The sequence below is a fragment of the Episyrphus balteatus genome, chromosome 3 (assembly GCF_945859705.1).
Source record: "Episyrphus balteatus chromosome 3, idEpiBalt1.1, whole genome shotgun sequence".
NCBI lineage: Eukaryota > Metazoa > Arthropoda > Insecta > Diptera > Syrphidae > Episyrphus > Episyrphus balteatus.
The window spans coordinates 45,059,148-45,084,967 of record NC_079136.1 but is presented as its reverse complement, the minus strand read 5'-3'; the positions used below and the strand labels follow the sequence as shown (position 1 = coordinate 45,084,967).

The 25,820-nt window shown below is 28.9% G+C and overlaps 1 protein-coding gene across 1 annotated transcript; it reads right to left on the bottom strand.

Annotated features, from left to right (window-relative positions):
• Positions 1 to 1,231: 1,231 nt before the first annotated feature.
• Positions 1,232 to 25,364, bottom strand: LOC129914321 (carcinine transporter). Its single transcript, XM_055993512.1, has 11 exons — positions 25,249 to 25,364; positions 18,074 to 18,482; positions 17,888 to 18,009; positions 11,963 to 12,125; positions 5,792 to 5,968; positions 5,251 to 5,400; positions 2,888 to 3,112; positions 2,207 to 2,334; positions 1,989 to 2,075; positions 1,588 to 1,922; positions 1,232 to 1,512 (listed from the first exon to the last, which is right to left on the bottom strand). The coding sequence occupies exons 2-11, from the start codon at positions 18,343 to 18,345 to the stop codon at positions 1,423 to 1,425; spliced, it is 1,749 nt and encodes a 582-aa protein (XP_055849487.1). The 5' UTR covers positions 18,346 to 18,482; positions 25,249 to 25,364; the 3' UTR covers positions 1,232 to 1,422.
• Between the last annotated feature and the right edge of the window lie 456 nt (positions 25,365 to 25,820).

The window sequence follows — 25,820 nt, the reverse complement described above, 5'->3', positions numbered from 1 at the left end:
CACAAACTTGAAAATTGAGCAATATTGTTCTATTTTAATTTCTAAATTGCTCAAAATCAATTTTAATTATTTGACGTTTCTATTGATTTGACTTTTGAATTTGAAGTTCTCAGCAATTTATATCATGAAAGTAAATCATTGCTGGGTTGAACATAAATATTTTTTAGCAACTTAGAATAAACTAAGTAAAACATAAGAGTTATGTTCGACCTAGCTAATATTAGAATTTATGACTAGTATGAGCAAATGGGCCTAAAATTGTCATTTTTTTCATTTTTTTTTTACTTTATTGGCTTGTATCTTTTTTAATATTCAGAATATCGAAAAAGTTTTGTTGACATAAAAGACGCGAAATTTAACTGGCTACGTTTTCTACTTATACAACTTTTATGCAGGATAAATAGAAATCGAGATATTCAACAAAAATTAAAATCCAAGATGGCGGCCGAAAGGTGAATTTCGCGATTGCGAAAAATCAGGGTAATGCTCTATCGAATGAGAAAAAAAATTTGGGGGTGGTACAAACTGCTGGGTCAAATTATAAATGCACTGGGCTATGAGTGGTGGGCGAAAAACCCCACAATTTATGGAATGTTTTTAAGCTTTTAACTTTTTACTTTTAAAAGTGCATTCTATAAAAAACGTACTTTTTATTGACCAAAGTTAGGGAAAATTTAAAATTCTTGTATAAAAAAGAGTTTTAAGAAAAAAATTCGAAAATCGTTAGAGCCGTTTTTTTTTTTTAATTTAGATATAGGTAAACATTTTTTAAAATTTTCAAAAATTAATAAATGCCATTTTGAAAAAATAATTAATTTAAATATAAAAACGAAATTTCAAAATTTTTCACTAACTCGTTTTCAAAAAATTGATTTTTCAAATAAAAAAACATTTGAAATATTTTTTAAAAATCCAAAAATGTGCTATTTGAAAATTTTCTAAAATTTTAATATTACCTTTACATAAAAGCTTCTTTATACAAAAAATTTCGTTAAAATCGGGTTCATGTTGTACGAGATATTCAGAAACCAAAAAACCGTTCTACGGATGGTACCGTTAGTTTTCGTCATACAAAAAAATTCAATTCTATATTAAAATGATAAAAGTAAAGCAATTATAATGAAAACAATTTTTTATTATTTCATACAAAAAAGATTTGCTTTATAAAAGCTTTAAATTTCCGTCAGTTAAGTTGAAGACTCTGAACGAAATACAAAAAAAAAAATTACAATAATAATGATGCAAACTAAGACTAAAACTTATTTTCTAAAAACACACAGCACTTCAACATTTAAATGTATCACACACTCATATCTCCTTAATTATTCTTTAACAAATTTAAATTTCTAATAAAAATAAAGGATGACAAAAAATTTCAAAACATAAATTCGTCCTAATTTCGTTGATTTGGTAATGAGGTGTTTATGGGACAAATTTCGGTTGATTGAGTTTTTCTGTCGCAGATAATTCTTCAGAATTAGGTTGATGAGGTTTAGGAAGGCTAAAGAATTTCTATAAAAAAAAAAACAAAAACAAAAAAATAAGTAAATCAAAAAATTTAATATTTCAGTCAATATTAGTAGTTACCTGATTCTTTCCAAAAGACTTGGCTTCTTCAAGTGAATCCGGAAGTTTATTGTGTAACGTTTCAGGAAGGAACAATCCGCTACATCCTCCAATTAAAAATATCGCACCCAATATAAAATATGGATACCGGATGTCATATTTTGTACCCAAATGTACCAAATATGGTGCTAATATACCAATGGCGTTACACAAAATTGTACCCAATGCTATTCCCGTTTGACGCAAACAAGTCGGATAGATTTCCATAGCTTGCAGACTAACTAAGAAAAATGTTACTGCATTTAGGAATTTGATGAAGGCGGCAATTATTGTTGTAATGTGTTCATATTGAGGCTCTGAAAAAACAAAAAAAAAAAATTGTTGTTAGAAAGAAATTTAAGCTAAAAGAATGTTAAAATTACTTTGAGCAAACATAACAACTGGAATACACGAAACAAAACATATTAAAAAGGACATGCTGTTGGTTAAACGGCGGCCATATTTGTCACCTATGAAAAATCAAAATAAAGAAAAATAATAAATTAAAAATATTAATTTAAACTCTTTTAACTTAAAAGAACAATAAATATCATTTATCAGCAATTTATAATAAAATTATTTTTAAATCCCATTCACTTACCCAAATATTTTCCAACAATATAAGCTGGAATTTCAACAACACTTTGTAGTAAGAAATTCAAAAAAGGATTTCCACCCATACGTGAGCTAAAAAGTACCAGAGTAAAGTACGATACAGCTACCACACACCTTCTCATCCAAAATAAAGAAAAATAAAAACCATGAAAAGAAGAGAAAAAAAAAGTATTAAATACACGAAAAAGGACCAAAGGACTTTTTATATTTTTTGTTGTTCTTCTTAAAATAATAAAAACCGAAACAATGAAAAATATTTACAAGGAAAAAAAAATAAAAATAGGTACCATACGAAAAAAAAAATTGAAACGAATAAGTGTTAAAATTCATTGCACTTGAAGAACTTAAACTCTCTGACATGGAAAATTGTTTCAAGGACAAAGCGTATGCCGCAATGATAGCTAGCTATGAAGCAGTGTAGTAAGGTATTCCTAGAACAAACGAAAATTCGAGGCAAAAAAAAAAACGGTCCAACAAGAAGAAAAAAAAAATATAAAACAAAAAAAAAGGCTACAAACATTAAGGCCGCACCGAAACAAAAACGAAAATATAAAAAAAAAAATAAAGAAACATAAAACTTTAGTTAAGCCTTTTCCATTCCGTTGAACAATTTTGCCATGTTACAATCGACTTTTCGGTTGTAGGTTTTTTTTTTTTGTATACGTACCAACTGAAGCCCATGATCATTGTGTTTTTTGCTATCCGCCAGCCACTGAACAAGGACGCCACACCAAACACCTTCTCCTCATCTAAATTGCCATACAGCTCAGCTAACTCCTTTTCGGTAATTGTGAAGGTCCTGCCATTGAAGTGGGCTATTGTTTTGAACTGCACCAAAGCTTCGGCGTAGCGTCTCTTACTAATCAACCATCTCGGTGATTCGATGACATATCTAATGTACACATACACGTAACGAGAAAAAATAAAGTTAAACAAAAAAAAAAAAGATATACAACAAAATCAAATCAAGCTACGTAGGTATTATAGCTGAATTTCACCAGTTTTCATTTTTGAAGCAATAAGTTCAAAATGGTTTCAAGCATATATTTCGATCTTCTTCAATTTAGAAGACCTTTCAAATTTTTGTAGGTACATTCTTCTAGGGACTTAGGACCCCAAAGCCTTAATTCTTTTTTAAAACTTGCTTAAATATATCAACTCTTTAAATAAAAAAAATATTTTCAAGCATTCATTCCTATTTTCTTCAATTCAGAAGGCCTATAAACTTTTGGTGCATTCTTGTAGAGGCTTTAAGACCCCTTAAAGTTTATTTTTTTTAAATATGTTTTTAACTCCTTTAAATAAAAAATACTCTCAAGCATTTATTCTACTAGCAATTTCTTCACATTCTTTAAGAGGCTTTTAGGACCCCTAAAAATGTTTTAAGTGTTTCAAACTTACTTAAAGGGTTTCAAGCTTATTAAATAAAAACTAGGTACAAGCATTCTTTCCCTTTTTCTAATTCAGAAGGCTTTGTAAATTTCTGCACATTCTTTTAGGAGCTTAAGACCCCAAAATATTTTATTATTTTTCAAAGCTTGCTTAAAGGTTCCCAAAATTAATTGAATATAAAATAGCTTCAAAAAATCATTCTTCTTGTCTTCATTTATGAAACCCTTGCAAATGTTGTGCATTTTTCTAATGGCTTTAGGACCCCTAAGAGTCGTCATAATTTTTCAAAACTTACTTGTTTTCAAATTCTTCAAACAAAAAATAGTTTTAAGCATTCTTCCCTCGTTTATTTAATTCAGATGGCCTTTTGGTGAGTTCTTCTTAGAGACCTTGGGACCCCTACAAGTCTTTATTTTTTTTCTTCAATACTTGCATAGTTGCTCCAAATTCTTTAAATAAAAAATTGATTTTCATTTATTCATTCTTTTTTTCTTCAATTCAGAAAATTTCAAAACATTCTTTTAGTAAGCTTAAGGACCTCTAAAATTCTTTATTATTTTTCAAAATGTGCTTAGTATTCATTCAGATCTTGTTAAATTCAGAAGATCTTACAAACTTTAATACACTCTTGTAGGGACCTTAGGACTCCAACAAGTTCTTATTAAAGGTTTCCAAATCTAATATATAAAAATAAATGCAAGCATTCAGTCCTCTTTTCTTTGGAAGTCTTTGGAAGACCTCAAGAATTTTGGTACATTCAAGTCTCACAGCTTTCCAGATCCTATAAATACAGAATAGTTTCAAGCATTCAGTCCTCTTTCCCTCAATTCGGATCACCTTGAGAATATTATTTAGTTTCTAGGGGCCTTAGGACCTCTACAAGTCGTTATTAATTTTTTTTTTTCTTTTAAAACTTTCTTAAAGGTTTTTAAATCCTTTCAATACTGCTAATTAAGTTTTAAGAACTCATTCTTCATTTCTTCAATTTAGGGGACCTTACAAAATTTGGTACATTCTACTTGAGGTCTTAGAACCAGGGCCTTTATTCTCTTTCTAAACTGGCTTAAATGTTTCTAAATCCTTTAAATAAACAAAATTCAAGCATTCTTCTTTCCTTAAAAGTTCTAAGACCCATAAAAATCCTTATACATTTTCAAAACTTGATTAAAGTTTCAAATCTTTTAGTTAAAAAATACCTAACATGTCTTCAATTTGCCCTAAGGAACTCCTAAAGATTTTATTCTTTTTCAAATAAGCCTTAAAATGCTTAAATGCTTCAAATTGAAAACTGTTGTTGTTTTGGCAATGGTTTGGATGAAGTCCCTTTCAAATTAATACACTTTGGTAACATAACACTCAAGACCTTTGGTCCTCTTTTTCAAAGATCATCCATCCGATTATCTCTCTTTTTAATTCTGTGTGGATCGTTTTTCCTTTGATTGTCTCAGATCTCAGAATAGTATAATTTCGAAACCATTTTTTTTTTTTTCATCAACTTCAAACTGATGAAATTCACCTGCAAAATTGAGGTAAAGACCACAAGAAATATTCGTAAAAACGAAGGATGCGCCACCACCGACCGGCACCGGAGAAACAAAATTCTAGCAGAACAGATATACAACAACAAAATATACATACTTGTAAAAAACGAGCACCAATGCAGTTGGTAAAGTTGTTAGCCACATGAAGGGAACCCAGTCTCGCAGCCACCAGAAGAGCAACGGCATCAATGTGGTCCCAATGGACCATCCAAAGCTCTGATACATTGCAATGTTGGTTCTATCGTCTCTGTGTTTTTTTTTGTATTTTTGTTTGTGGTTTGTGCAGCAGTATAGTAGAAATGGAAGAAAAAGAAAAAAAAAAACAAGAGTATGAAAGAAAAACGGAAGGAAAGGAAATAGAAGTAAAATATGGAAGGATTAAACTCGTTTGTTGGTGCATTTTGGCCCATGAATGGAATGGTTTCCGCTTTAATGCTATTTTTTCGGTGATAAATGGGTATATGCGGTTTAATGCTAGAAAAAGCGGAATATCTATTCATCCGCCGCCTCCCATGAGGGTCTTAAATTTCTCTTTTTCTTGTTTGTTTTATATACCTATATTTTTTTATGGTCAGTGAGAGAAAATGAATGCGTTTTTTTTTTGTTTTTTGAGAAGGGACGACGTATGTTACACTTACTCGCCTGAGATTTCCATTCCGACAATGAGAGGTGACTGGAAGAGACTATTGACAGTAAGTGCTACCAGGCTAGACGTAATCAGGAACATTGTGAATGATGAGGTAGAAAATATAGAAAATGAACGTCCAATTGTAGCCAGTATAACGCTGATGTAGTAGACGACTCGGCGACCGAATCTAGAAAATAAAATAAATATAAAAAACATTAGGAATTTCGAAGAAATATAAATTCATACAAATGAAATAAATGGTATAGCTATGTTCGAAATAATATCTATAGGTCATAAAGTATGTATGTGAAAAGACCATTTAAAGAGGGAAGGTGTCTTTAGCATGGTTGGAGCATTTGGCAATGTGATCGAAATGAAGCTATTACCTAACTAAAAGTCGATAAAAACATTGACAGTAAGATACAATTATGTTTTAAGGTGGAGTATGCGTAACATTTTCTTCTGTTAAATTATGCAAATTCACATTTTCATCGTTACCCAAATATTAAAAGAAAAATTATAGTCAAGAAACTTTTAAAAATTATATGAAAGTATTTTAGCTCAATATAAGTTCAAGTGACCTCAACTCCAAAAATTTATAAAGCGTTTCGCCCAGTTACGACAGTGGGCTCATCAGTTAGATCTGTCGTACCCTTACCAAGACGCCTTATTTTGGTCGAATTAAGGATAGACAACAACCAAAGATTATAATATTTCTGCTTTTAAACTTCTTTAAAATTTCCACGTTCTTGCTCTTATTGTTAATTTAACTTATTGTAAAATTTTTTCTTTGTAAAATTTGATGTGCTCCAAAGTTTTTTATGTATAAAACTTAAATTAACATCTTACAAAAATGTTTAGTTAAGATACCTACAGCAGGTGGCCACATGATTATGACCGATGAAAATGTTCACAAATTTGCTACGCTAAAAACTAATTTGATTTTATTTTTTTTTTTTACAGTAATCATTATTATGGCTTTCTAATAAGAGTGTCACGTCCTTCCTAAGTAAGAAAAATTAAAGAATAAACAGGCTTGGTAATTTTCCGGGGATGAATTCCACAAATAACTCTATTTGGGGAATCTTAGCGAAATGCTGCAGAAAACCTGATACCAACTGTTGGAAAAGCTTAGTGGTGAGTATCTGAATCATTACAAGCACGGAACAATATCCATTCAGGTAAAAACAGTGTTCAAAAAAGAATAAAGGAATTTTTGGAACAAAAGGAAAACACACGAAATATTGAAAAAATGGTGGTCTCCTCTATCATCATCAATTTTTTTGACTTTGCCTCTTTAAAAAAAAAAAAAAATTAGTAGTGGCATAATGTTTCATACAACCGTAATAATACTGTACTGTACAGAAAAAATAAACTATAATTAGTTATAAGCGTTCTAGTTAAAGCATTGACCACAAATTTTTGAACATTTTCATCGGTCATAATCCTCTGGCCAAATTTAATAAGAAATTACGAAAAAAATATTTTTTAAATGGTTTGCACCTCCAAAAGAAGTTAGTTGTTTGTCTTTTTTTTTATTATTTTTTTTTAACCGTTATGTCTAAAAAAAAATTTCTTTTTGTAAAATCTATTTTCTATTAGACAGAAATTGTTTTGAAAAAAAAAAAAAAAAAAATAAAAAAACATTGCAACAAAAATAATGACCTGTTTTTACTTGACCTTTCGTTAAAATCGTTTGATTTAATTACGAGAAAGTCAGAAATGAAAAGCTGGTTCACTGTTTCAAAAAATATGTTGGTACCAGAAAACCCATGGCTTAGGTTTTTAGTACCAACCACAGAACCGTTTTCTTGATATTTGACTTTCTCTTAAACCACTTAACCGATTTCGTAGAAAATTTCTGTGTTAAAACAATTTTGTAGCCTTAATTTAAGAGAAAAAAAAAAATTAAAATATTAAAAGAAAATTATGTAGGTACCTATTTAAACTAATTTTTTTTTTCTAACGGATCAATGAATTTACTTGAAATTTTGTTTGAATGTATGGAAAAATAATTTTTTCAACATTGGCATGTTGCTCTAATTACGAGTATGAAAATCCAACAATAAAAATTAAGTATCAACCAGAACAGAGAACTCAAATAAAACAAAAAAGAACATAATTACAGTTCATTGCTACGTTTGGTATAATCAATATACAAAATAAAGAGTTATAGAAATAATATTCGAGCAACTTCAATTTTAAGAAATTGAACTTTAATTTTTAAGAAGAACTTTTCGAATGGCGGGAGCCGACTCAACATAACCTTATACAAAAATGAGGAATGAGAGCCATGCAATTCAATATGGTTGTCTCTTTCTTTAGAAATAATAAATTTAATAATGTTTGACTACCACATAATAAAAAAAAACCTCGAAACTTTTTATACCAAACATTTAATTTTTTTTTAAATGTCTTAAAAATCTAGAGAATTTGATTCCATATTGTAAAATGGATTCCATTAATCTTTCATTCATTATATTTTTTGTTATTACAGTGACGAACAAAATTGATCAAATATTTTGCTTTTTTTGAAATATATTTTGGAAATTCTTTCGTATTTCAGCTTACTACAATCTGAAAGCTCATCACTAAAAAATTTGTTGTTTTCATACTACCGAACAGATTCTCAGTGAGAGTGAGGTGAATACTTTTTTCTCTGCCACAACATCGCACAGTGGATCGAAACTGTGAAAAAGTGGTCATGGGGCTGTAACTTCTGATCTAATGAACGGATTTTAAAAAGGTTTTCGCTATATTGCTTCTTGAAATTCACAGAATTGAATTCAGTAAAAAAATTACAAAAACTTTTTAGTTCTTTAATTTTTTTTTACCTAAAATATCAGTTAGCATACAAAAACTACCAAATCCTTATTTTACTACACAGAAAATTATTAATTTAAAAAAAGCGTTTACTTTGTTTAACAGTCTTTTAAAATACTGATAACTTGCAAAAAAAAATCTTATGAATAAAAAATAGATTTATATTTTTCGTTTTTTTGTATTGCTGGATTAAATATTAAGAATTCTTATTTTACCTTTTTGTTTTGCTTCTACACGAGGTAAACCAAATTATAAAAAATGAACAAATTGCTTGTAATTATAAAATTGATAAACGTGATTACACAAATACATACTACAATTTAATAGTCGATGCCAATTTAAGAAACAGTTAAATTCAAAAATTTTAAGATATTTTTGTACTTTAAATACTTCTATAAACTTTGTTTAATGTTTTAAAAAAATTTTTATATCAAAACAAATGTCTGTTAAAATTTAATTTGTATAATTTTTATAAGAAAAGAGATACGAATTAAATCATTAATTTATTGTTAGTATTTTTGGTAGGTATAACTATAAATTTATTAATGTATTTTAGTATTAAACGCATGTTTTTATTACTAGATCCTGATGATGAGGCAAAAAGGCCCTCGAAATATATCGATACAATAAAAATAAAAATTGCGTTTTTAATGGAATTAAAGAAGCAAAACAAAAAGGTAAAATAAAAAATAGATTAAAAATGAATGAAATTGTATTATGTACCTATTTTTTAAAGCAATTTTTTAAACATAAAAACTGGATTAGTAGTAATCTAACCTACATAAGTTTAAATTTTTCAAACAACCGAAAAAAATACATTTTATTTAATGAAACGAGAAATAATTAAAATATCAATTTTTTTGTAAGGCAAATTTTAGTTCGAAACCACCAATTTGTTTTTTTTTCTTATTTTAAGCTTACTTAGTACGCTGCTAAAGCGAAACGAAAATGTTTCTAAGTCTACAAAGTCAATAGCGAAAGTCAAAATTAAATAAAGTCAATAAATTAAAACTAGAAAATAATTTTGAAGAAAAAAACTTAAAGACGCAAATTTTTTTTGGACCAAGAAATTTGACCTGAACAAATCGCACTGGTTAACTCAAAATTATATAAAGAAACTTGATACAAAAATTATTTTTTCATAATTTTGAACAGTTTGTAAATAAACAGTTTTTCGCTGATTCAGCGAGAATTTTTGTTTTTTTTTTTTGAGTTACTACAGTCTTGTAATATACTAGTCAGAAATATTAGTGAAAAATTATTGAAAACTCTCCAAGTATTCAAGTACAGGTAAGAATGTCATTTGCCAAGCTGTTGTGCTCTGAAACGAAAAGCATAACAAAATTTTTCTTTGTGCTGTTTTTGTATAAAAATTTTCGTTTCGCTTCAGCAGGATACTGGACTTTATAAATTGAAATTTTTTTTTTAAATTAAACTTAAGTTAGATTGCTACTTTATAATCAAGTTTTTGTTAAAAAATACATATGTATGTATATGTGCCCTGGATTATGAAAGTGGACTAAGTCACTTTTTGCATTGTTTAAAGAAAAACTTACATAATAATTTTCTTATAACGATTTAGTTATATTTCTTTTATGAAATCACTAGATGAGCAATAAGGAAGTTTATTTACTGCAATTTCGCGTTCAAATAAACTTTACCCCTTAAATAATAACTATTTTTAGGCTAGATTTGATGCCATTTTTAGGAGTGACTTAGTCCACTTTCATAATTAAGGGCACATATAATATTTCATATGTTCGTAATGATCTGAAAGTGCTTTACTCCTAACAAAAAACTTAAAAATTAATTGTTTTTACTCATTCTTTCTTTAATTTTATATCAATCTGATTTACATTTACATCCAGTAGTTACATTCTTGCTTTTAACTACCCCATGCTACTTTTAGCTAGTTAAATAACACCAAGCCTCCCCCTTGCAGATTAGAAAAAATACTACCTTAAGGGTTAAATTTACAAAGATGGTGCTCCAAACAACGGGGTCGGATTCGGTCGGATCCAAAAGCTTAAAAATATTACAAAAAAAATATTAAGCTTTCATTCTAGACTACTTAGAAAGCTTGCATATGTAAGCATTTTTTTAAAAGCCTTTTCAAAAATAAGTGAAATTTTTAAAAAGGGTTATAGAAAAACGGGTTTTAGAATTATTTAGAAATATAATTTTGTAATTTTTGTCTTAAAAATATATTTTAGATATCATTATCTTATGGAAAAAATTTACTTCGAGAAGATATCTTAAAAAATGAGCTAGATATAAGAGTATGAAAATTACTAACAAAACCATCATTTTTTTTCTTGTGAAATAGTCCCCACTTGACCCTCTGTATCTTGGGAACCAAAACTTTTTGATAAAAAAAAAACTTGTGGATTATGACAGAAGGGACAATTATCTGTGCAATCCAAAAAAAATTTCGTACAATAAACTAATAAAAAAAAAATCACCCCATGACCGGAATTTTGTACTAGTCGATCCACTGTGCATCGTCTGAATTATTTGATTTCTAACGCAATATTTCACAATTTTAGATATCTTTGTGTTGCCTTCATCTAATTGAAAAATTCAAGGTATGTAGCTTTTTTTCGACAAAAAACTTGGAAAATTGTAGGTATCATTTTCTTAAAATTGAAAAGACTATTTATTTTTATTAAAACATTTATGAAACGTAGTCCTGCTGTTTTTTTTTTTTTTTTATTAGACCTGCAATAAACCCTTACACAAGTTATTTTTAAATTAAAATTAAATCTACCACGCAAATATAAAAAAACCCCACAATAAGAAGACTAAAATGATGTAGTAAATATCTGCTAAAATTAGTTTCATAATCAAGATCCAAACTCATGAATACCCAACTTATTATTCCAAGAAAAAGCAATAAAAAGGACTACCCTAATATAACACATATGTGTATCTCTTCCAGGAAATGAAGAATTTTCAATATTAAGACCTATAACGTTTATTTCTCGGAAAACTACATAAAAGTCCAAAACTTTGTCCAAAGATAATCATTTGAACAAAAAAAAAAAAAGCCCCTACAGCCTACACTCTTACAGAAAGAGAATGTTAATAAAACATCCATACAAACAAACCATTTCATCTCAAACTTGATTCCAATTCACAAAATTCACATTCGCAATAGAAAATGATAGAGAACATGAGTCTTGAGTAGATCCCAAAAGGATGTAAGCCCAATTGAATTTATTTGATTGCATGTGAATAAGAAATAAAAAATAATAAAAAAAAAAAAATAGAAAAAGAAAAAAAAATATAACCAAAACAACATGGGAATGGAAAATGGATATCTAATTTGATAGAAATACCAAAACCGCAACACACTTACGTGTCACCCATTTGGCCAAGGACAAATGAACCAATCACTTCGGTCACTCGGCTAACCACAAACGTATTGGTAACGTACAGATCCTTGTCACAGACCCAATTCTCTTGTGTCGGAATTGTCCGCTCGTACCATGTCTTATCGTAACTGTAGCCATAAGGACATTCTGCAAAGGATACAAACAAAAAAAAAAAAAAAATAAAATAAGAAAAAATAAAAATAGTAAAACGAAATAAAAACGAAATCACAAATAAACATAAAATAAAAGAACCAAAGAGAAGAACGAGTACTCCTACAAGAGGATGCCAACTAGGGTCGACTACAAAAGTAAATGCCAAAAGTAGGAGAATGGGTGGCACCACCGGAACCGCCACCAAAGTCTACAGAAGAACAACTGGAATAACGATGACGATCAACTTCAGGGATTTCCCTTTTTGATTTCTCCCATTTTATTCGGATTTTTAATGATAAGCCTGGCCATAAGTTTCTTTTCAGGTTTTTCTTTATTGGTTCTTTTCGTTTTTCTTCCTTTTTTTGTATTTTCAATCTTTCTCTTTGCTACTGTTTTCCTATTTATATATTTTAAGGACTTATTTTCTACAACAGGTTAAGTCCTACTTGGTTGAACTGTTACCAGAGTTACACAATTGAATCGATTAAATTATTAATGTCGTAAGATTTTATGGCAATCGGTTGTAATAATTACGGTTCGTTCTGCAGCCTTTAGCCGCTTTGAGCGCATATACGGATAAGGAAGTTTTAAGAAAATAAAGAAATAGCAACCAATTTATGCAGGATTTTACACAATTCAATGGAGCAGATATTTAGGGCTTAAACATTTTTATTTTTATTATTGGAAAAAACTGGGGATAAAAGTTTGATTTTATCTTAAAATGTAGGCAAGTTTTACGATCAAACCACATTGCCCAGAAAAAAAAAAATGAATAAGAAATTGTTTTTTTATTTGCAACAAAACAAAAGGTGGCATGAGCGCTTTAACTTAGATTAGCGGTACTGACTTTGGGTAAGTAAAAAAAAAAATAATGGTATTGTTTCATTAAAGAACTTTTTTTTATTACTGAAAGAGCAATGATTTTTTCTGTAATTTTTTGTTGAAGTCAGCAATTTAATATGTTTGTTTCTTCAATAAAAGTTTATTATGCATAGATAAAATATAAATGGTGTAAGGAGTGGATTTTAGTTATTTGTGTTTTTTGCATATTTAGATAAATAAGATGTTTAAAAATACCACGCGACACTAATCGAAGTGTCTTGCACTCCAAATTTTTATGCAGAAATGTTCCTCGAGGTCTAAATAGTAAGAAAAAAGCTTTTTTAAAAATTTTCTATCGAGCTATTTGTTTTTTTTTGCGAGCTTAATTTGTTATGAAAAAAAGTACTTTTACGTACTTTCACTCACTTTTTTATTAATAACTCTGTTAGTAATAATGTTAGAAACTCAAATAATGGCTCTATTTTAAGAAAAAATATGATTCATTTTAATTGCGTTTCAATCAAATTGGTGTCATTTTTAGATCTTCAGATATTCGAATCTAAGTCCATTCATTTTTTCTGCCCTATTCGATTTCACTAATCAAAAAGTTTTTTTTCTATAGAAGTCAAGGTATACTTTTCTAATGGTTTTTTGTATGCTGAACTCGAATCCAAAGTCAAAAAAATTCCATCACATCAAGTTTTTGAGATATTAACGTTAGAAAATCAAAAATACCCTTTTTTAACAGTTTTTGAGGTTATGTCCTTTTGCGTGATAATTTTTTAAAATTACATTTGTAGCGGTTTCTTAAAGAACTAAATTTCTTCTTTAAATCTTTTTAATATCTCTTTTTTTCTCTGAAAAATCCTAAGTTGAATTCAACATGTTTGGTGCATATTCTCTATGCAAAAAATCTTATGTTCGTTTGGCCTTTCATAGCAAATCTCAGGTGTTTCAGGTGTTAAAAGCATTCAAATTGTTTTTTTCCAACTTTACGACAAAAAACAAATGATCGTTGTAAACAAAGTTTAAAATCGACAAGAGAGAGCTCTTAAAAAATATTGCACTTAAAAATTACCCAAAATATTTAATGAAATTCAGACTACACAAAGTGTTTATTAATAACGAGTTCGAATTTATTTTTTATCAATACCAAATCCTTAAATATACAAATGTTGATAATTTAAATAGTTTTGGAACAAATAAATATATTTATTAATATTTGCCCTAATTTGGGACAAATTTACGTTAGGAAGTATTAAAATGATCAACAATCATTTACAAAAACATTTAATAGAGTGAAAAAATTATTACGTTTTCATTATTACAAAATCAAGTTAGCCTTTTACTTTACATTTTATGACATTACGCAATCAATTTTATTTAAGGATTGTGTTTAATATTGACTATTTTTATTAATATTGACTATTTATAAACCTTAATTATAGTAACTTGTGTAATTTGTGTGTTATCATTTTATTCTGTGTATTTTATTTTATATTGTTCTTAATTTAAATAAAGTTTATCTTCTTCCGTTTTTAAATGTTATAGATTAACAACAAACTTCAATTGAGCTCCAGTACTAAAATAAAATTATCTTTTAAGCTAATTTCGTTGATATTTGTATTTGGGAAACACTTAAATAAATATTTACAATCAGTTGTTATTTGAAAATGACAAATATTTTATTAAAAAAAAAACCTGGATAGTAAATGCAATTTTTAAGTGTAGATAAACTACCCCATCAGTTATTTAAACAATAATGAGCATTTTCTAGAATATGTCATTATGGATTGCCAGGCCTAAAATGCGGGTGTTTTTAAAGGGTTGGTGACGTTTTCCCCAAGACATAATCTCTAAACTAAAATCCCCAAACCCAAAATCCCCAAACTAAAATCTCCAAAGAGTAAATCCCCATAGCAAAAATCTCCAAGCCAAAATCTCCAAAAAAAAATTATGTTCAAGTAGTGAATCATGCGATTAAATCGCACATAATATTTGGTTTGATCACAATAATTTGATTTTTGTTTTTTTTTTTTTTAATGGAAATGATAGCCTATAGTCAATTTTAAAACCAGCAAACTTCATACAATAATCCCATCCATAATAACTATTGTTATGAAACACAACATACACTTCTATTAATTAAAACTTTTGACAAACTTCAAGTGCATTGATAACACTGGTTTACAAGGGTTTTGTTGCCGCAACAAAAATATACTTTTCTGAAGGTTTTCAGTGTGTTGAACTCGAATCCGAAGTCAGAAACAACTAATCAGCTCCCGTTTTTGAGATATTACCGTTAGAAAATGCAAAAAAACGTGTTTTTTTATTTCTTCGGACCTTATTCTTTTGTATAAGGAAAATTGTTTAAGAATATTTAGTAACGGTTTTTTTTATTTTTTTAATATCTCCTTTTTAACGCATATCTCCTATATAACGTTTTCGAGGTACTGCAACTTTCTCGAAAACGGCTCTAACGATTTTGATTAAATTTGGTATACGTAATAGACTTATTGATTCTTACAAAACTGCGTTTTTAGTTTTTCTCAAAAAATGCAGAGAACGGAAATATGGCGTTGCCGTTTTTCAAAAATTGACATGTTTTTTAAGTTCATATATTTCATCAAAGCATAAGTCAATTTTATTCAAAATTTACAGACATCATAGGTATTGAAGTGTTAAATGTAAAAAAAATCAAAAAAAAAAAGTTTTTCAAAAAATATTTTAAAAATTGAATTTTTTTAACTTTCGATTTTTTTTTTTTGTTTTTATTTTTTTTTTTCCACAAAATCTTAAATTTCCAATAGATATTTAAGAAAAAAGAGTGTGTGTACACATGTACACGCGACTGAAGTTATACTTCTCATTCAGTATATGTAGGTAAATGAATTTCATTTGATATTTTTAATTTCTATTATTAAATTAATTAATCCACACTTCGTTTTTTTACATTTTTATCAAGTGAACAATAAATTAATTCTTTCATCCTCCTTGAGTCCACGTAGTTTTCAATTTATTCTGTGAAATTTACTCATGTTGTGCGGTTCAGAACGTACGGTATATGCTTAACGAAAGTAAATGAATTGCGCATAAAATGTGCGATATGGTAATTTTATGAGAATAGTGTGTGCTTCAGCACTAGTAGTAGCAATATGGAACTTGCAGGGTTGCTGTTAAACCATGTTAAACCGCCACATCATGCCTATTTTTTCAGAATCGTGCCTATTTTTTTTGTTTACTTTTAAGTTCTCCCGGTTTGAGAACGCGTGGACCTACAGGGATGGGAGTTGTACAGAAATGTAGGTTAGAGTCCCCGCTACATTTTGGCATCAAAAATTTTATTTTCATTTTCTTCAAAATTCCGCGATATAGGCGTTGGAACGCTTTGATCTAGAGACAGGGGAGTGGTGCCATATGAAAGCTTATATTCTCAGCTACCCGATAGTGGTATAATCCGGTTTTTCGATTTTTTTCAAAATTCCGAGAAAATCGCGTTTGAAAGTTGGGGTAAAATTTTTTTTTGAAAAATCCCCGAATCTTTGAACGCTCCTGGAAGCTAAACCGCTTGAGAGCAATTTTTGGGAGTCATGCCAAATGATAGCTTGTGTCATGGGCCTACGCTTTGCTCATTGTCAGATTTTTAAAAAATCGCCTTAAATGTTAAATCGCCACATCATGCCTATTTTTTCAGAATCGTGTCTATTTTTTTTTTTACTTTTAAGTTCTCCCGGTTTGAGAACGCGTGGACCTACAGGGATGAGAGTTGTACCCAAATGCAGGTTAGAGTCCCCGCTACCTTTTGGCATCAACAAATTTTTTTTCATTTTCTTCAACATTCCGAGATATAGGCGTTGGAAGTTGGGGGCGCTCACTTTCAGCTCAGCTCAGTTGAGCTGAGCTATGGTACCTAGCTCAAAATTGAGCTAGCTCAAAATTTGAGCTAGCTCTAATTTGAGCTGAGCTGTGAGCTGAGCTGAAATGTGAGCTGGCAACTTGCCACATTGAAATTACCACATGCAACTTGCCACATGCAACTTGCCACATGTAACTTGCCACATGCAACTTGCCACACGCAACTTTCCACATGCAACTTGCCACATGCAACTTGCCACACGCAACTTTCCACATGCAACTTGCCACATGCAACTTGCCACATACAACTTGCCACATGCAACTTGCCACATGAAACATGTAACTTGCAACGTGTTGTGTGTTTTATGTTTGCCGTACTGCGGTGTACTGCAGTTATAAATACTAAAGTACTGCCTACTCTAAAGGTGAAACGACAGCTCTGCTACCCAGGGTGATCGCGTCATAATCCCTTTGACATTCTTGTCAAAAAGTAAATTTTCATACCCACCCTCCCATAAGAAGTATAACTTCAATAAAGATACTTTGAACTACAAGATCAAGTACGTGCGACCCAGTCGTGCATTTTATTTCATTAAACAGACCTTATCTCTGTTATCGATTCCGCCTTTAAGCTTTAAATCCGGAATCATTTTTTTCGTCTTTTAAAAGTTAGAACTGTCATTTAGAGCGGAATAATTCATAATTCGCTACTAGTCTTCCAAAAATACCAATTTTAAATATATATTCAAAAAATTGGGTTTCTAGATAAGGGCTGAAATAACTGACTGTTGAGACTCGGGTGTCAAGAGATAACGCTTGAATAAATGACTTAGACCAAATTACAGTTCAAGACATTTTAGAATTAAAAAGTTGGGTTTCTTAAAACATCTATAGAACAATAAAGACAGTTTTAAGAACCTTAAAAAAATGCAGGCTGAAAATAGAATGAAAACAATTCATTAAACCTTAAAGCTATCTGACAATTTTCTCTTTTCATAATATACCCGATATTATTAATGAACTCTAGGATTTGTCGTCTTAAAACTGTACACAATCACACTACACAACACTAAACTCACCTTTAACTCCAAATCCCGATGCATCAAAATCGCTGCTAATATCAGTCACATTAATATCTGTAAAATTTCTGTCATACATTTTACATTTGCTAAAAGTCTCCACTTTTCTATTATCCATTTCTCTACAAAAAATAAAACATATTGTAAAATTCTTATCCATAAACGAAAAATAAAATGCACTTTTACCTTGGTAATGTCAGATCCCTCCACTCATTTAAAGTTAAATTTGTTTTCTCTCGTCCTGGCACATTACACCAATGTTCTGGCACATTTAAAGCCAAAATAATATTCATATAAATCATTGCACCGAAACAGGATAATCCCAAAATGAATATACCATTGTACATTCGTTGAAAGTGTCCACTGGAACCGGCTTTATCCATAATCTTACAAAATGGATCCTCATTTCCGGTGGTAGTGACATTGCAACCGGAACTTTTTCTTTTTTCATCTTTCATTTTAAAGCTGTCGTTTGAAATGGCGCACTCGATCACCGCACTATCCGTTCACGTTTTGAGATTTGCACTTCTTGCAACACGTCAGTCTATGAGCAGCTGGTGGCAAATAAACTCGAATCGAATTGCCTTTGAGTTTTCTAAAAGATAAAAGATTAAAATAATAATTATTGTAAACAATTTGTATTACAACTCATGTAATCATATTATTATCAACAAATATTTAATTCGTTTACAATTTAATTTGCAATTATTAAAGACTTAGCATTAAAATTGCAAATAAAAGAGGGTGTTTCATAAAACAACAGTGGTTCTGGAATCCAGCCTAAGGAGACTCATAATTCCTGAAAACGTGATCATTTTTTAGGGTTTCCCCACAAAAAGATGTAGATCTTTTATATTATTTTATCAAAGAACAAGATTCGGTTGGAAAGCTGGTTTCTATTTGAGAATTTTCGGAACACCCTTTAAAAAAAATGTAATCTTATAAACTGAATTGTAATATTCAGTGATCATGGAAAAAGTAGACAAATAAAACAATCTCCATATAGAACTTCTGAACGGTGCTATTGGATTGTTGATGATTGTCAGCAAAAGTTGATAATGATAACAATCTCTATGAACAAGTTGGAGGATTGCGCGTTGGGCTGACAAATTTGTATTTAATTTAGTTTGTAGACATTGATTGATTGCAATCTCAGAAAAGATAAAAGTAAATCCACTGATAAGATTGTTGATAATATGGTAGACTATATTTGAATGAGTTGATACTTTTGAGAGAATGTAGTGGAAATGAATTGCAAGATTTTTATTTAAAGTAGATGTTTGATCTTAATTTATTTTAAGACGATGCACTTGAATTTTCAATGTCAAACGATACCCTTACTTTAAACTGTTTATTGTTATCAAATCAGTAACAACAAAGCATTCGGAACAACAAAATAAAATAAAATAAAATATTTTTGGTAAAAAAAAAAGAAAGTCATTAGCTAAACATAAATTTGAGTCCTAACAAAAATGAGGTACCTATACTTTTTATTCTCAGAAAATAAAAAGAAATGTCATAAACATTTTTATAACTTTAATTTTGATATAATTTGCGGACAAAGTTTACACAATTTTTGTTTTATCTTGAATTGGTGGTGATTTTGCTCTACGAGTCATTGATATATTTGGAATATTTTAATGCTGTATTGTAAAGATTTTTACAATGGCGCTGATAAAAAATCTCATTTATTGTTAGCACATTGAATTTTTTTGATCAAGGTCTTTGTTTGAAAAACTAATTAAGAAAATACTGTTATATAGACGCTTGGGGGAGCGGGTCATAATTCTGCTTGTCAAAATTCTGTATGACAAAATTCTGTGGGGTCAAAATACTGTAATACCATATTTCTGTACGTCATTATACTGTAAATACAAAATTCTGTACGTCAAAATACTGTATCAACAAAATACTGACATGCAAAATTCTGTTTTGTAAAGTTCTGTAGGTACGGCAAAATACTGTATATCAAAATTCTGTAAAAATGCTGTAAAAAAATATCGTTTTGATAATGTACATTATCAAAACGATATTTTTTTACAGCATTTTTACAGAATTTTGATTTACAGAATTTTGATGTGCAGAATTTTGAAATACAGTATTTTGACCAACCAGAATTTTGCTATACAGAATTTTGACTTTCAGAATTTTGTTCCTACAGCATTTTGCACATACAGAATTTTGACATACAGTATTTTGGCATACAGCATTTTGAATACAGAGTTTTGCAACATACAGAATTTCGACCCCAACACGACGCTTGGTTCTACCTACGCAAAAAGTAAACTGCAAATAGCAAATCAACAATTTGACATCTAAAAATTTTATTGGGATCGGGTCAAAATTCTGGCTTCAAAATTCTGCTTTTTCAGCGAAAATTCTGTTTTTCAAAATTCTGCTTTTTTTCTATTCTGTTTTTCAAAATTCTGCTTTTTAAAATTCTGCTTTTCAAAATTCTGCCAGCATTATATTTGAACAAAAAAAATCTGCTAATTCTGTTTTTTTTTTTTTTTATATCATATGCGCTGGCTAAAGAAAAATACACCTCATTAATGTAATTCAACTTTGGTACTTTCCTAAATTTTTTTATTTAAGTGTCGCAAAAATTTTTTGAAATGCATATACTGACTTTCTTTCAAATAAAATATGTATACTAATTGGAACCGATGTTGTATATTCCTTTTCTTATTCAAATTTTTGAATATTCATCTTTATTTGATAAATTAATAAATTTTTAGTTATTTTCGGAAATGTATTAATATTAAAAACCTTTTCTTAATATTTTCAAATTTATTCATCTATAAAACAAAAATTAATTCGCATTTAAAAAATGACAAATTATGTAGGTAAGTAATCAAATAAGCAGATAATTTTTCAAAAAGATGATTTTACAGAATTCTGCAAAAAATTAAAAAAGGGTTTGGAAAATGTTTAAAAGCGCGCGCTTTTTAACATTTTCCAAACCCTTTTTTATTTTTTTGCAGAATTTTGAAAAGCAGAATTATGAAAAGCAGAATTTTGAAAAACAGAATTTTGAAAAGCAGAATTTTGAAAAGCAGAATTTTGACAAAAGAATTTTGACCCCGGCAAAATTTTGACAACAACCCATTTTATTTCGATTTGGTCAAATTTATTTTCAATTTTTTTTTTTTAGTTGGTTTGTAGAATGTAGATTACTTTTTTGAAAATTAGCTAAAAATACTTAATTTTAGAGAGATATGTATGTGTGCGAAATAAATATAATATAGTAAAACTTTCAATTGGGAGCGGGTCATAATTCTGCTTGTCAAAATTCTGTACGACAAAATTCTGTAGGGTCAAAATACTGTAAGACCATAATTCTGTACGTCATTATACTGTAAATACAAAATTCTGTACGTCAAAATACTGTATGAACAAAATACTGACTTGCAAAATTCTGTTTTGCAAAATTCTGTACGTCAAAATACTGTATTTTCAATACAGTATTTTTAAAGAAATTTCCTTTGATAAAAAAACACGAAATAGTAGCTTTAAATATAATTATTGACAGTAAAGTTGTAATTTTATACAAACATAATTATTAAAGTAAAAAAGTAAATCAATTCTAGGAACACAAATCAAACTCTTCTTAAACATACAAAATACATTTTACAAAAAAAATTTCAAAATCAAATAAATTTAATTTTTTTTTCAATCCGTTTCAGGTATGCAACGTGGTTTAATTCAGATTGTTTTTTTTTTTTAATAAGTGTAGTTTTGTTTTCTCTCTCTTTTTTCCGTAGCTCCTAATAAAGTATCTAGATTAATCAGCATTAGAAGCTTGCCTCCTTATTAAGTTGATCTCTTAGAAATTCATAGTAAACCCTCTTTTAAATATATCTGTATTTCAAAATTCTGTAAAAATGCTGTAAACAAAAATCCTTTTGATAAATGTAAAAAAGTGCGCGCGCACTTTTTTACATTATCATTAATTAACTTTAACATTAATTTTGAAATACAGAATTTTGATGTACAGAATTTTGAAATACAGTATTTTGACCAACCAGAATTTTGCTGTACAGAATTTTGACTTTCAGAATTTTGCTCATACAGCATTTTGCAACATACAGAATTTCGACCCCAACCCCTTTCAATTTCTCTGGTGTATACAGTGAACGAAAGTAGAACGAAATTTATCGTTTTCGATTCAGTTGTGCTATTTTTTTTTTATGGGGTTTTTTGTTTTTCATCAACAGCATTTTAGGCTTTAAACGGTGAACATCATCAAAAAGCAGTTTGTTCTAACTTTGTATACAATTTTTCTAATCTGAGAAAAAAACATAAAAAAACCAAAAAAAAATTAGGTCCATGTTTGATTGTTATCTCTAGTTCGATGTTTTTTATGAATCCTAAACTAAATTGATCTTTTTTACTTATGAAAATTTTTATACAAAAAAAAAAACTATTATTTTAACGATCATATCGGCAGCTGTAGCTGCATGTTATTTTGTATTACTCTTTTGATTGCACAGCACATAGCTTTGGTAACAAAAAAATTGAACGATTTCTAGAGTTATTTTGAAAAAAAAAAAACTTATGAAGGAAACTTAATTGTCATCTCCATAATTTTTATAACCCAAATAAAATTTGTACCACCTTACAAAAGTAAAAGTCAATATTTTTGATTTTTAACTGGCCGCGGAACAATGTAAAATTTAATCATAAGAACGTAAACAATTTTACCTACTTGAAAAAACATACATACTTATAAACCTTTAAGACTATTAATCTACATACGAGTATATATATCTCATGTTTGACAGTGTAATGTATAGGTAATTCAAAAAAATTCCAAACCATTCAAAGATCGGGTGGTTTATTTTAGTTATCTCTCTATAAAGTAATTATTATTTTATTGACCTGTAAACATTTTGATAAGGTATGTCGCTCGCCGCTTGATTTATGACTAATTATTTTGGTCATTCATTGATAGGTGGGTACCAATTGTTCATATGATGTTGTTGCGCTCATAAAATATTGATATATTAATGGAAACATTTTTTTTTTAAAGGTTATATTGAATCGTAAAATATTTAAATATATAAGATACTTATAATTAGCAGTCGTTATCTTCGTTAAGGGAGCATTATATTTTAAATTATTATTAACCAGGAAAATCATCTTAAACCAATTGACAAATGTCTTTAAAAAATGTTTTTAGCTGGAAACAAAACAAAGAAATTTCTTTAAAAAATTGGACGCTCAATATTAGTCCAGTCAAAGCGTCATTTGACGCTTTGCATTTTTGTGAATAACTCCGCTAAAAAGAATGATCAGGTGGTGAGAAATTGGGTTTTAGCCTTTTAAATATACCCCTATCGATCCATGAAATAAAAACTGACAGTGCCTCTGTGCGCAAGGTTAGGCCCTTTTTTCCCACGCCTTGACTGGAGTATACATATTACAGAAAAATGAAAAAAAAACTTTTCCAATAACACTGGTCGGCAACGAAAATAGAGCAGGAAGCAAACCCCTTCTTTTCTAAAGGATTTTTGTGTGCTGAGTCCGAATCCGAAGTCACGTTTTCGAAATACTTGAATATTAACAGGTCAAAAACGCTTTTTTTTTTGAGTACATTTGACGTCAAATTATATCACCGTTATGAAATTTTTTTTTGCAAAACTACTTATGCAATCTCGAAACACCATATTAAAACGTCGTTAAGGTACTTATTTTTTTCAAAATTATTTTTTTTCTCGAAGATATTGAAAAAAGAAATTTATGATAAATACCTCAAAATCTTGCTTGTTTTTTTCCAAAGTAATGAATGGTTTTTTGAACCAAATTCCAGTTGGCGTCTTCTGATTTAGACTTAAAAAAAGCAACATATTACGGAAAAATATATATTTTTGACTAAACATCAAAAAGAAGTTAATTGAAAACTCGTTTTTGGGAGTTTAAAGCGAAAATAGTGACCAGTGTAGCTCAAAAACTAGACGTGATAGAGTAAATCTGTAAACAGTTTTGAATTCAGCACACTAAAGTCAATTAAAATCACCTTACAAAGTTCTTGCTCCCGACTTTTTTTTGTTTTTTGCCGACCAGTGTAATTTGAGAGCGAAAAAGCAAAATATTCGTTTTAATGTTTGGCCATGAATGCTATAATTATTTTTGAACTTTCACTCCTTAGGCTGAATGTTACAATGTGATTAATAATAAATAATTTCACAGATATAGTAGGTACATTACTTTTTTTTTATTTTTAACACTTAATTGGTATTTTTGATTTGTATTTCAAGAGGACACAAGATAAGCTTTCAGATCTCAACTTCAAACATATGTACCTAAGACAGTATAGTATAATCACTGAGAGAATTTCTTTAAATAAATATGACCATGTTTCAAATATATTTATTAATCTGTTCGTCAAAACAAAAACACTCAATAAAATAGATACTCGTATCTTATTTTTGCTTTCTACAACAGAATAACAGAAATCTTTTGATATTTTACAAATCTGCTTGGCAAAAAACTCATTCAAAGAAAAACTTAATCAAAATTGAAGATATAAACTTTGTCTACGTGCGTTGGTAGTCACCTTTGTACTTTTTTTTATAGATTCTTTTGCATTAAAATCGAAATCTTAAACAAACTTAATAATCATTAACAATAAATATAGTTTGCACGAAGAAAGTAAGTCTTGAATTCTTGCTATCTTGAATGGAAAATCTATTAAAGACTATTCATAAAAATAGACAAAGAAATATGTGTTAAGAAAGTGGATAGTGTTCTATGATTTTAAAAGAAGACGACGCAACACAAGAACTTTGTGAAATGAATTTGTTTATTAAAAGAAAGTAACATTTTCTCAATGTTTGTATGGAAATGCAATTTATTTAATTTTAATAGATTTTTTGTTTTCAAATATTTTATATAAGTTTCTGATCATAATTACATATTTTCAAAAAAAAAAAAAAAAATGATTAAAAAATATTCGTTACAGCCGTTTTTGAATCTCAAACGGTAGACATTGTGCATTCAAGTGCGTCACCTGGGTTTTAATAATATTTTGCCTGATATAGGTAGTAAAAAAAAAACAAGCAACCTTTCATTAAATTGGTAATAAATATTCTTAGAGTCATTAGATTCAGCATCAGTAAATATCTCGAAAACGACTTTCATATGATTATATTCCACAAACGATTTTTTTTTGTGTTAACATTCAACTGCTTCCTCGTTCACGTGACAAAACAACCATTCACTCATTTTTGTATACAATTTTTTGATCCTTCGTCAAAAAGTTACACTATTTTTGTAAAAGCTTATTTTTCTTGTATAGTATTTATAAATTTATCATATTAAAAATAATATCAAATACGCAATATTGCAAAAACACTTACCTACCAGACACGTTTTAGATAAGACAATACTACTCCACAAAAAGCCTTCGTTAAGTTCAGATTGATAAATCTATACTCTAATTCATAAAACTTAACAAATGACTCATTAAGAATTCCTTATTTCACAACAATATTATTCTTCATTCAGAAAATTATTTTAAAAGAAATTAGAAAATGTATTACGGATATCTTTTTGTTTCACAAACGAATTTCGCCCGATCTTTCCCAATGGTGTCCTTCATTACTATATTATACAAAAACAGTGCCCACTTCGCGGTAACCGCACAATTTAACTAAATATACAAAATAAAATCAACGACTTTTAGACCAGAATTTTATTTATTAATTTATAGATAAATAGAGCTTGTAATCATAATAATATAAAGAGAGTTAATATTTTTGGTTCTTATTAAATTCCGTTTTAATTGGCTTTGATAACGACTTTTATAACCTTTTCAAATTATAATTATTGAGCCAGATTAAATCAATACTATACATACTTACAAATAAAAATTCACATTTAGGAACAATTAATCAGGAGAGGACATTGTACAGAAAATTTGATAAAAATT